This window comes from Eretmochelys imbricata, chromosome 12, assembly GCF_965152235.1.
Source record: "Eretmochelys imbricata isolate rEreImb1 chromosome 12, rEreImb1.hap1, whole genome shotgun sequence".
Lineage (NCBI taxonomy): Eukaryota > Metazoa > Chordata > Testudines > Cheloniidae > Eretmochelys > Eretmochelys imbricata.
The window spans coordinates 9,001,973-9,015,096 of NC_135583.1; the positions used below are offsets into that span (position 1 = coordinate 9,001,973).

A 13,124-nucleotide genomic window follows, 5' to 3' on the forward strand; every position below is an offset into this window, starting at 1 on the left:
TTCATTGCAAAGAGTTCCACACTAGATTTCAAAAGAAAGGAAGCAATGCAATTCACTATTACCTCTTCAAGATAGCAGCTTTAATATTTAGAGTGCAGAGAATAAGAAACAAATCGAGATCCATTAGCCAAAAAACCCATTATTCTGCAGCTTGTCTGACATGCCATTATGCTAATTATGGCTCACAACTGAACAGTCATATTCAGCAAAGCACTTAAGCACACGTTTAAATGTTTTATTGAATAGGGATGGACTTAGCCATGTATTAATTGCTTTCCTGAACTGGGGTCTCCTTGATGAATGTTCCAAGCCACACCCTGTTATCTAGAAATCCAATTATGCTAAAAAGATTGTCTAGATTTCACACTGCATTACAGATAGTACAGAAAGAAAAGTTGCATATTATAACTTATCACTAACTCTGCATTTATTTTAAGATTTAAGACACAAGATAGTGTCACATTTATTTGAAGCCTAAATACAAATGGGTGATTCCTTCTCTTGTAAAAGAATTCTTCACTATATGCTTTATTGTTCATAACCAAATAGATCAATCCATTAAAAATACTCATGAGTTTATGTTGCAGCAAAGCAGAGTTGAACCCAGTCCTGATTCTGAAAAGGGGGTGCCTTATGCTCACACTGACCTGAATGGGGGTGAAGGGTGGCAGAGCACCTTGAGGGACTGGTCCCCTAATTACTATGGCCCTCATCCTGCAGTTCATTGCATTGGTGCAGCAATCTGCCCACATGCAACAATTTGCAGGCTTGGACTCAGCAAGAATAATAAGAAAATGTAACAAGCCATACTACTCTCGGAAAGCCAAATAATTATTAACTCTACAAATACAGCTACAGACATTGGGTTATAGTGCATCAAAGTTATCTTCATAGTTAGATTGCAATTATAATGATTTCCACGTCTGCACTGCAAATGTTTGAGATACTCTCTCAAAAAAACCATGCTCTAAATCGATCAATCACCAGAATATCCTTGTTCACTGAAAGAAAACCATCACACCAAAAGATACATCAAACTCTCTCAGAAGTCTCTAGAATTAGGTTTTATAAAGGCATTCTAATCCTAATCCCAATTCTAAATACATCTCTTAAATTGCTGTAATTTCTATCTGCCACGTTTTATAGCACTACTTATTTCAATGATTAACTAGTCTCAGTGTAATGCTCTCAAGCATCTCTTACTACCATATGCTATCTATTCCTTTGTTTTAGAATTCATCATTCTAAAAAATTCTAGGCATATTGTCAGACCATATACCTCAGTGTGAAAACTACCAGAATCTCTTGGCTTTCTGGTGTAATTCACTAATTGGAAGCACCTAATAATATGTATAGGGCCCTACCAAATTCACGGCTGTGAAAACTGGCTGTTGGGGGGGGAGGGGTGGTGCTGTATTGCCATCCTTACTTCTGTGCTGCCTTCACAGCTGGGTGGCTGGAGGGCAGCTTCTGGCCAGGCACCCAGTTCTGAAGGAAGCACCACCACCATCCATAGCTCAGAAGTGAGGGTGGCATGATATGGGGGGGTTGTCACTTGGGGGAGGCAGGGCCAGCTTTATGGGTGGGTGACTACCCAGGATGCTGTGGTTGGGTGGGAGTGCTGTGGTAACACCCTCCGCCCCCCTCCACACAGTCAGCCCAAAGCCCTTGAGCCCCCGAGCGCTGGAGCTGGGGAAGGGCAGGGCTGGGGCGCCCCAGGCGGGGTCTCCTCGCATGCGCTGGGCTCCAGCTGCTGGCCCTGGCCAGCCTGGGGAGGGATTGGACTTCTTCCCCTGCACGGGCATTCCCACGGCTGGGTCAGCTCCACCTCCAGGAACCTCCCTGGCTGCAGGAAGCTCCGTGGCTTCTGGCCGGGAGCCCAGCACGGAAGACAGTGCAGCTGCCAGCAGCAGCGCAGAAGAGAGGGTGGCATGGTATGGCATTGCCACCCTTACTCTGCACTGCTGCTGCTGCTGGCAGGGCGCTGCCTTCGGAGCTGGGCTCCCGGCCAGCAGCCGCCACTCTCTGGCCGCCCAGCACGGAAGACAGTGCCGTTGCCAGCAGCGGCGCAGAAGTAAGGATGGCAAGTCCGCCACCCCCCTACAATAGCCTTGCGTCCCCCCTGTGACTCAATTTGGGGTCAGGACCCCTACAATTACAACACTGGGAAATTTCAGATTTAAATAGCTGAAACTGTGAAATTTAAGATTTTTTAAAAATTCGATGACCGTGAAATTTATCAAAACGGACCATGAATTTGGTAGGACCCTAAATATCTGATAGAAAAATAATCTCAGTCTCCCTCATCACATTCTAACAAACACACTGTTTAATTCTAGCCTTTAAAGAATTCATTAGGTTCTCATCAGACCTGTGTGATTAAATCAGGAGTTACTTTAGAATATTATATAATACTGCTTGACCAGGTAAAATGCTAATTTACATATTATTTAATTAACCTCCAAAATATAAATATCAGCAAGTTGTTCATTCCACAGTCATAATTCTCGATGCCAGAGATTTTGAACAGCTCTCTAAATATGCCTCCTGCTGTAATCATAGCAACACTGCTATCTCCACCCAACCCAGTGTACAGAGTTTCCACAGTAAAAGACACCTCCCAGTTCTGATGGCTGACAACGTAAGCAGGTTCATAAAGACAGGCGTCTGTGAATTTTTAACTCAGGTATAGAACTACAAGCATATCATATATTGCTTTGAGGTCTACTGATGAAAAGCACTGTATATCAACTAGGTATTATTATCATTATTACTTAATGAACTGAGAGCAGCATCAGATCAGTATATTATCTTGTTCCGTCTCGTTAAAAATATGAATCCTGCCACACAGCGCTACGGTACAGTAACTTTATATGCAAGTATAGTCACAAACTGTACATGGCCACAAACTCGTCCCACTATTCATCTTCTCTAAGGGGGGTTTGGATGTGTTTTGGTGGAAGGGAAGTGGCAGATATGCGGATGTCAGCATGCACACACAAGGCCGTTCCGCTACAGATCTACTGCAGACAATCGAATAGACCCTAGGGACACATCTAACCATGTGGTGGTGTTAATTTGCAGTAGCCCCTTCCCACTCCAAATTTGCCAATAAACCAAAGGGCAAAACTGTGCAGACCATGTGTAAACCAGCCTTTCCAAGCAGCGGAAGCTGAGTGTGTAGTCTTGCCTGAAACACAAACATATCAATATAAAAAAGCCATCTGAGACGCGGAGGATTGCCAATGCTTTTGGAGACAGGGGGAGTTTTCTTCCTGGATCTCCTGCCCCAGTACGATCACTGGGGACTGGAAAATGTCACTTCCCCTTATTTTTCTGGGAGTGACCCCCCAGTTGGCCCTGCCCGGCGGTTTTTCTGGGGGCCAGCCCAGATCACAGTCAGTTCCCCCCTCCTCTCCTGTGAGTGGCACCTCGGCTGAGAGCGGGGCGGGGCTCTCGGAAGAGAAGGGCCCGATCCTGTTCTCGTTTGCAGTCAATGGCAAAACTCCCCTCCCCCCGTTTGCCTGCAGCGGGAGCGGTGGATCGGGCCCTTCGTTCCCACGCCGGGGACGCCGAGCGGCCCCGAACCCCTTCGGCCATTTCCGAGCCTTTGTTCGGCTTCTCCCGGCAGCTTCCGAGCGCCGCCGAGCTCCCCGAGCCAATCGACTGTTCCAGGCTCTTGCTGGGCGCTGTCCACCACTTGAACCGCCTGAAATCTCACCGCTCGCGCGGGGCCCGGCCCGGGGGGAGGCAGCTGCCTTGCAGGCAAAGCCCCCCCCCCCATGCGCAACCCCTGTCTGATCTGCCAAGGGGGGGGGGGTCCCGCTCCCCCATGCAGGTGGACAGGAGCCGCTGGCAAACAGCCCACCACACCCTGCCTCCACACCCATGGCTGGGCACCGCTCTCTCTCCGAGCAGCCCCCGGGGGAGCGGGAGGGGGGGGCGCTCCGAGCAGCCGCCCCCTTGCAAGGATCCTTGTGCAAATAAATAAATAAATAAGCAACCAACAACCCCCCTCCCCCCGCACCGTGTCAACTATTAGAGAACAGGAGAGGGACTCACGAGGCTGCGATCAGGGACTGCTCAGTGATGGCGCCACCTCGAAGGAGCTTGTCGTGTCTGTTCCAGGGTAAGGCTGAGATTTATTTATTTTTGAGGACACGCTGAAAGGAGAGCACCCTCGCCCCTTTCACTAGCCTGCCTCGCCTAGGGGATGCAGTCACTCCCCAGCCACGGGGCCAACTCGGAAAAAGAACCAATTTTTTTTGTTGTTTATTGCACAGCAACTGCCTCATTAGCAAACGTGTGTGTGTGCGCGCGTGCAAAGGTGTCACAGCAGAACCCCCCGCACTACAAGTCCACAGCAGTTCGTCACCTGCTTTCAGACAGCCTCGTGAGATTTAAAACACACCCGAGCTCAGGAGAAATGGTTGATGGAGGGGGAAAAGGAATCACGATCCGAATTGACCAGCGCTTTTATAAAGGAGCCGGTTTCCTTGTTGTTTAATTATTATTTTCGGGGGGGGGGAGAGGTTGGTTGTTTTTTAAAAAATCTCCATTTAATTTTAATTGGTGATCAGGAGCCAAATTCATTTCTAATTAATTAAGAGGAAAGGCTGAAAGCTCGGGGGAAAGGGGCTTTGAGTGGCAGCAAGCCTTGTTTTAAATCCGCATTACAGGCAGATTTTTAAAAATAAACAACAAATACATGCCAGAGAGCCAACCCAGCAGCCCGTGGCAGGAGATCAAACACCGAAGGGAGTGTGTACGTTGAGGGGAGAGAGCGCTGGGAGATAAAAACCTGACATTAATCTTCATTGACAGAGGTATGTTTAATGGTGATGCCCTGGTTACATCTGTGCCATTCACATCATCTGGGAAACCCATCCTGCCCCCTTCACCCACCCACCTCACACACACCTGGTGAGACAGCAGAGAGAAACCACACCACCTTCAATTCAGCACCAAACCCCTGAACAGCAGACACCTGATCGTCCATGGTGAGCAAAGGGCTGGATCCCCCTCCATCTTCTTTCCCAACCAGAAATCACTGCTACAGATGTGCCATACCAATGGGTCCACAAGCCACACACAAAAAATAATAACAACAATAACGCTCAGATAAATATGGCGGTCAGGGGCATTCTTACAACTAAAGAACCGCCTTCTTGCAAACCCTCCCCCCCCCCTCCAAAAAAATCAACAGGGGAATGCCAACAATTTTTTTTTTTTAAGGCAAACGATCAACGCTTTTAGGGCACTAACCCCAAACCACTTACTTCATCTGCTTCACAATGGTGCTTTTCCCAGATTCTCCAGCCCCTGTTGGGACAGACATAGAAAGGAAAGAGCCGGTGAGTGTGAGCCTGGAAGGGGATCAAGGAGATTACACAGGAGGGAGAGCAGCGGGGTGAATGGAGGGGGGGGGCATCTCGGTGAAATACCAGTTTCCCAGGGCACAATGTGCACGGACGGGGGAGAAGCCTGACCCCGGGAAGAGGGGCCGGGAGGCGGTGAGAGGGGGCCGGGGGGAGCGGCCGCTTACCTAGCAGGAGCAATTTCACGTCTTTGGCGGCGGTGATCCCATCCTCCTTGAGGTTTTTCTCGATCGCTTTGCTCCTCTCCAAGGCGGCTCGCTCCTCTGCGCTCAGGGTACATCCCATGATGGCCACACACACGCGAAAACCCCTCTCGGCGGGCGCCTCCCCCCTTCTCAGACACTCCGAGGGAAAGGGGGAAAAAAAATCACCCCGCCCCAGGGGGGGAAAAAAAAAAATCTGGGCAACCAAATGCGTGTGTCCCCCCCCCTCTCTGCTGCCCTCCCCTCCGCTACCTCTCCCTCTAGCAATCAATGCATCCAAGTGGGAGCCGAGCAGGGCTGGGGCTGCAGGCAGGCGCTGGAGGAGGAGGAGGAGGAGGGTTCGGTGGGGGGGAGGGGACAGGGTGGGTCCTGCTCTTGCGGGAGGGTTGTTGGCGGAAGGCGGGCGGGGTGTGTGTGTGTGTGTGGGGTGGGGGGGGGTCTCTAATGGGCGGCGGCGGCGGCTGCGAGCGATCGCATCCTTCGGCGGCTCCGCGCGGAGAGAGAGAAGCAGGAGGGGAGCGAGCGCGAGCGCGAGCGCGAGGGCGGGCGAGTGCGCCAGGGGTCCGCACTCACGGGCTCGCCGGCCTCGGTGACGTCCGCAGCGCCCGCCCGGCGCATGCTCCCCGCGAGGCGCGGCGGCTCTGGGCGTCTGCGGGCGGGCGGGAGGAGGGAACGCTCGCGCGCGCACGCCCTGCCCCCCCCCCTCCTTCCCGCAGGTGCAGCTCGGAGCCGGCCCCAGCGGCGCGCGAGGCCAGGGTGGTGGGCGGCGGTTCTTCAAGGGGCCTCGCCCCAGTGGCACCGGAGGAGGGGTCCCTTAGGAGGGGATCTGTCTCTTGCCCGAGTGCTCTGCAGGGAGTCTGGGCTAGGAGCCTGTGCGGGGGACAACTCGCCATTGTCTCCATTCGACCCCCCCCCCAGCCCGGGAAAGCTCTCCCATTTCTTCTCCTCAGGGATGTATTTGGTCGCTAATCGGTCTTTTCTATTGCTAACTTTGATCATGTTGAGAGCAAAGGCTCCAGCCGGGGCTGCAGGAGATCTGGGTTATATTCCTACCTTTGTCACTTCCCATGTTGGCCTTGGACAGGTCACTTACTTTTTCTGTGCCTCAGTTTCCCCTCTAGAAAATGGAGAGATTGCTTCCTTTCTCCCACCCATTGCCTGCTTTGTAAACTCTTTGGGGCAGGGACTGTCTCTTACTCTGTGCACCTGCAGCGCCTAGCACCGTGGGTTCCCTGTCTTGGTTGGCGCCTGGAGGTGCTGCTGTCATATAAAGCATAATATAGGATTCTGTGAAATATATATGATTGCAGGGATGAAGCCTTTTAGGCCTAGGCACAATTGTTACTGGGGGGTGAATGAAGTGAGAAAAAGTTTCCCTGATCCCACCTCAGGTTTATACACCAATGTGTTAATTACGTTGGTTTTTTTTTTTTTTTTTTTCATGTGGGTGTGTGCAGTATTTAGCTGGGGATTTTTGGGCGGGAGGGGAATTGGAAGGGAGAGTAGTTCAACATTGCTTGATGTCATTAGATTAATCACCAAAAGGGACTCTGTCAGTGTTTGGGCACAACATTTAGATGTTTTGTTTTGTTTTGTAAAACCCTAAATATTAATAGAAATAGTTAATAATATTTAGAAATAATCAGTGCAAACAGTTTGGGGGTTTTTTAACCTGAAAATTAATCTCCACGTTGTTTGCCACCCAGGCCTTGTGCTATTGCACTGGAAACAAAAAATGAAATTGACTAGAAACTAAAGTAAAATTGATTAGTTTATTTCCATAATCCAGGATACAAAAAAATAATAATAAAAGACATTTATGGTGAAAAGTGAATTACATATTTAACACTCTCTCCATTTTAATAATTCAGTATATTAGTTATAACAGATGATTATTTTAATAGAGAATTTTTAACCCGACAGTCCCTTTAACATGTACAAAGATACACAAGAATGATATTATTTATTTATTTATTAGATTTTATTAGTTCCAGTCTTTGCATATAAACTGTCAAATCTTTTTGACCAATGTCGTTTAATCTGAAAGATGTAGGTGCCTGACTTTAGATACCCTAGTTTCACAATTTTTATGTTAATATTTTGGATATGTTTGGTATCTGTATGATAAGCAGGATTAGTCTCCTCATGGGTCATCCCATGCAGCTAATCAAAAGAACCCTCCTTTCTGGATTTTTTCTTCTAATTTGTATTATTATTCTCCACCCGCAAAACTGACAGTTGTCTTGGAATTCCAACCAGCTGCATTCTGTATTTCCTGACTAAATTTATCAGTTAGATTCTAAATGAAAATTATGAAACAGAAAAGAACAGAAAGTGTTAGTAGGGTAAATAACGGCATTGTTTAAAACTCTTCCATGGAATTGCAGATAGGTGATATTTATATTCCATTTTAACCCATGAAGTTGATGGCTGTTATGATGTCTGAGCATTAATGATATCTAGAGCTATAACATTGATGAATGCAAGCATAGAAGGTGAGTAAGGATAGGTAGAGATAAAATGCACCACACAGGCCAATGAACAAAATGGAGGGCTATTGACAAAGGATGTAAGAAGGAACAAAAGAACGTGTTATAAATAGATCAGACACAAGAAGATGGCAAAGGAGGTCTGCTACCTAACAATGAGGGAAAGCAAATAACAGATGTGAAAGGGAAAGCATGAATGCTTACCAGCTATTTTTATTCAGCCTAACTTACCATGCTTGAAACACTGAATTTTTGATTATCTGCCATGTTCAATGGCTATTCCTCTGGCTCCTCCACCTTTTCCTTGCCCACACCCCTTCCCAGCTATGGGAATCTGATCTCCATCACAGCAACCATGGAATAAAGAGAGGAACATCTCTGGTAGGAGGAACATCTCCACAGAGCTTCCTTTCCGACCCTCCCCCTTCAGAACAGGGTTGTCCATCTCTCCTTCTGACATACTAGGTGGAGGGGAAGAATATGGCTGATAGTTAATGAGGGAAGGGAGAGGTTTTAAGGCAGAATCAGGAAGAGAAAGATTAAAGAACACCAAATAATGTGAGCAAATTCAGATGAGTAGGACCCAACAAAATTCACTGTAGAGTCTTAAAGTAACTATCAGAAGTAATGTTTGAACTTAATTATTTCTTAGAACCCATGGATAACAGATAAGGTCCCAGAGAACTGGAAGGGGTAAATATGTTCAATTATTTGTGCAATTGGGAAAACTCGTAGACTTGCAGAATTACAGACCAGTGAGCCAAATTCTTCTTCCAGTTGCACACCAGTGTTACTCCAGTGAGGGATGTGAATGTGATAAGAATTTAATGTCAATATCTGCTCAGAGCTTGGAAAACTGACCAACCTGAGGATTAAAACTACCAGCCCGAGGTCAATATGAAAAATGATGAAACCTGAAAACTGTTTGGTTTTGTTTTGGACAAAAAATTGAAAATTTAGATGAAAACGAAAAAAAAAATCACTAACATTTTCCATAGAGAAAAAAACCCGTTCTCTGACCACCCCTACAATAAAGCTTTTTGTCTATAGACTTAAGAAGACAGCACTTTCGCCAATTCACATTTGGAAGGTTATCTTCCTGAAGGTAAAGGCTGCACACATTTTTAATGAAAAATTAAATTCTCCAATATGGATGCATGAGGCTCTCCACCTCAGCACCAACAGTTTCCTACTCACCTTAGATGAGTGGATTTTTCAACCCCTATGCTAGAACAATTAATAAAGCAATCAATTTGTACACAGCTGAAGGATAATAAAGTGGTAAATAATAGACACTGTGGATTCATCTGAAACCTATCATGCCAAACTAACTTAATTTCTCTCTGTGAAAGGATAACAAGCTTAGCTGATTTCGGAAATGCAGTGGAGAGTTAGCATTTCAGTTTCAGTCTGATATTTGATACAATTCCACCTAGCATTATTGTGGGGAAATGAGTGAAAGGCAGACTGGATGGAATTACTATAAAACTAATGAATAATTGGCTAGCTAGAATAATAAACATGCTGAAGTCTTCACTCAGAGCTACACTGTGACTTTGAGCTCACACCCTAGCAAGCAGTAGTTCTTGAGTAGCACCAAAGGTATTGTTTCCCTTCCAATTTGCCTCTTGTTCTGGAAGAAGAGTAAGCTATTTTCCCACTTTCATGGGGCAGCTTACTCCCTGTGAATCTGACTGGTGAGTTGATGGGACGGGGGCAGTACTAAAACTCTTCCACTTTTCCTCTCCACCAGCTCCCTGCCCACTTTCTCATGGAGGGGGAGTAGTGGGTGAGTAGCCCTTGCTTTCTCCTTCATGCTTGGAGTTACAATCTGATCAGAGTAAGCAGGAATGCAAAGGGGGGGCATGCTCTCTCTTACTTCTCTGTGTAGCCAGGTAAGGGCGGGTGAGACGATCAAAGCCTCAGTTTTCACTCAGTCCTGATGAAAGGCAAACTCCAGTGGGATGTGGCCCGTGAAGCAGTTAGTAATTCCTCTAGGTTTTTGAGCAACATTTTCAAAAGTTACATCAGTGCCTAAAAGTCAGCCCCGCAGAGGTACTTAGTCACCTATCTCTTGCTGAAATTGAGGGGATTGAGGAGCCTAAATACCTTGCGAGGATCTGGGCCTGAGAAAATAGGGCACTTAAAAATGCTACCCTTCCCCTCTGTGTCTGGAAAGTGCCTAGGATCTTTTGGATGCCGCCACAATCTAAGTAATAAATAATAACATTATTGGGAGGAGGCATCGGTTATGTCCTAGGTTCAGTATTATTTGATATTATTATTAGTTCAATGTTTCATGAACAAATTGGTGCCTGGAGTGGAGAGCGTGCCAGTTAAACATAAATCAGAGCAGGCAGAGAGGCCCTTTTAGTTCATCTAGTCTATCTTACTCCTATGGCAAGATGGTTCCTTTACTATGGTGTAGAGTTTTTTTTTCCACTTTAGGTTTAAATGTCTCTAGTAATGGAACGTCCGCCAATTTCACTGGGAGATGGTTACACATGCGAGCAGACCACACCATTAGGAAACGTCTCTGGCTATTCCACCTAATCTTTCAGTTCCACCCAGTTAAACCTAGTTATATTGTGGAAGACAGGATTAAAACACAGCCTGATCTCACTAAATTGGAGAAATGGACTGACATCAATACAATGAGAGACGACAAAGGCTAAGTGGTTGACAGAGGAAGGAATAATGAAATGCTCAAATATTTGGGCCAAATCACAAAGATTCTTACTCACTCTCTGCATGCATTGCCTGAGTGAGAGAGAAATCCAAAGGGAGTAAGAATCCATCAGGGTTCAGCCCATTCCATTGCAAAGTACCAACTACCAAGCCATGTACAAGCAGAGAGGATCAGGGGTGGGGGGAGTTGAGTTAACTATGACTCAAGAAGGAGATTTTATCATAAGAAACACAAATGCCATATTGGTTGCCTGTAGAACAAGCATGGTCAAGGGACTAGATGGGGCCAGAATCTGATCATGTTTAGAAAATATGGTAACATTTTCCTCTTTGCTAAAGCTTTTCTACCCTCACCAGAATGACGCTGACTACTGCTCTCTTCTCCCTTCAACCCCCTTAAAAAACAATCCTACCCCCAAGCTTTCTATAACTTCAAAGGGGAGCAAAGCCAGAAACTCCATGAAACCCACTATGGAATTTGCTATTGTCAATCACGTTTATAAGAAGGCTATTCATGTATTAGGGCAGAGGGGGGCAAACTACGGCCTGCAGGCCACATCCGGCCCGCAGGACCCTTCCGTCTGGCCCCCGAGCTCCTGCCAGGGAACGGGGTCAGGACAGGCTTGCAGAGGAGCCAGCCCAACTAACCCCGGCAGCATGGTAAGTGGGGTGGAGGTTGGCCCCTGGCCACTCCCTTCTGCTCCCCTCCCTCCCTGCCTCCCTCCCTCACAGTCACAGTTCCCCCAGCACCTGGGCAGGGTGGCTGCAGCTCTGGCTGGGCGGCACGGCCATAGCGCCACCAGACCTGGTGCTCCAGAGCGCGGTCAGGGGGAGTTCGGGGTGGGGGGAGGCGAGGAGAGGGGAGGGAGTTGCAGGGGGGTGGTCAAGGGGCCTAGGTCCTGTTGCTGGGGACAGGGGCAGGGCAAGCCAGGGCTCCCCTCCACCTCCAGCATGCTTGGCCCCTGTCCCCAGCAGCCAAGCCCAGACAGGGAGCAAGCCCTGCCTGACTGCCAGGGAAAGCAGCCAAACGAGCAGGGGAAACACACAGGGAAAGGACTGAGGCCCCCTTTCCACAACCCCACAGGTAATGTGGGGCAGGGAGAACAGGGAGGGTTGAATAGGGGGCGAGGGGGGCAGTCAGGGGGTGGGGAGCAGGGAAGATTGGATAGGGGATGGGCGTCCCGGGGGGATGGTCAGGGGGGAGAGAGCAGGGGTGTTTGGATAGGATGCAGGAGTCCCAGGGGGCAATCAGGGGTGAGGAGCGGGGGGGGGTTGGATGGGGCGGAGTTCTGAGGGGCTGGAATGGGGGCAGGGGCCAGGCCATGCCTCGCTGTTTTGGGAGGCATAGCGTCCCCCAGCCTTCCCTACCCGGCCCTCCATACAATTTCTGTACCCCTTGTGGCCCTAGGGCCAAAAAGTTTGCCCATCCCTGTACTAGGGTGATGGGACACAGTACAAAACCCAAAGAGAGAGAGATTTCACTGTGCTCCATACTGAATCTCCACTGAAATTCTACATTCAGTTTTGCACACCACGTGAAGAACAAAAATGTATAGAGCTCTTAGAGCGTGTTCAGAGGAGAGGAACACCAGTGAATTAGGAAAGCTGAAAAGAGCGGCCTGGGTCCTCTGTGAAGAAAACACTGAAGGAAGACTGGGTGACTGTCCACAAACACATCAAGGTGATGACTGGACTGAACCATTACTCCATGGTATGTGCTACACCAGCATGTTCACTGGAAGGCCCATCAGCCTCTGCAGAATTTAAGCTTTCCTGGAAAAGAAAAAAAAGTTTCTGACTCTTCTAATTGTGAAAACACCTCCCAAATAAGATCCAGTGCATTGCCTGGGTGAGTCCACAATTAGCCCCAAATAATGAAGTCTGGGGCATTACTCCAGATTTATAGCAATATAAGTGAGAAGAGAATTTGAGCGATTATTTCTAAGGAGGCATGCACTACTGCTATTCTCTTCAATGACTATTCACTCTGATTCCTAATGATTCTTTAAATGTCAACATCATTATTATTTATATAGTATCAGCTGGTGCGAGGCAGATAAAAAGACAAGGTCTTTGCCCAAAGAAGCTCACAATGTAAATAGTTAACTATTTTACTGCTGATCATTTTAGCAGAAACACTCAGGCGTGCTGTAAAAGAGAAATGCCTACAATCGAGTCTGGGATTTGAGGTGAAGTTTAATAGAATTGCACCATTTCCTACTCTTCCGACCCAATCAGATTCCTGCATAATGTGATGCTACAAAGAGGACAAAAGCTAAATACTCTTTTTGGTCAACAAGGCCAGAACATTTGATACCACCGTGAGTGTAGGTGCTGTGAGAACTCGAATAGAATAGAATTAGAGG

General features: G+C 47.6%; 1 protein-coding gene across 8 annotated transcripts in view; it reads right to left on the minus strand.

Annotated features, from left to right (window-relative positions):
- GNAO1 (G protein subunit alpha o1) overlaps positions 1-5,663 on the minus strand; it is a 253,722-nt gene extending 248,059 nt beyond the window's left edge. For all 8 annotated transcript variants that reach the window (XM_077830867.1, XM_077830871.1, XM_077830869.1 and 5 more), the window contains exons 1-2: positions 5,546-5,663; positions 5,280-5,322 (exon numbers count right to left, since the gene is read on the minus strand). In XM_077830867.1, coding sequence (XP_077686993.1) covers positions 5,280-5,322; positions 5,546-5,663 — 161 coding nt within the window. The remainder of the gene's footprint in view (positions 1-5,279; positions 5,323-5,545) is intronic.
- Positions 5,664-13,124: the final 7,461 nt, after the last annotated feature.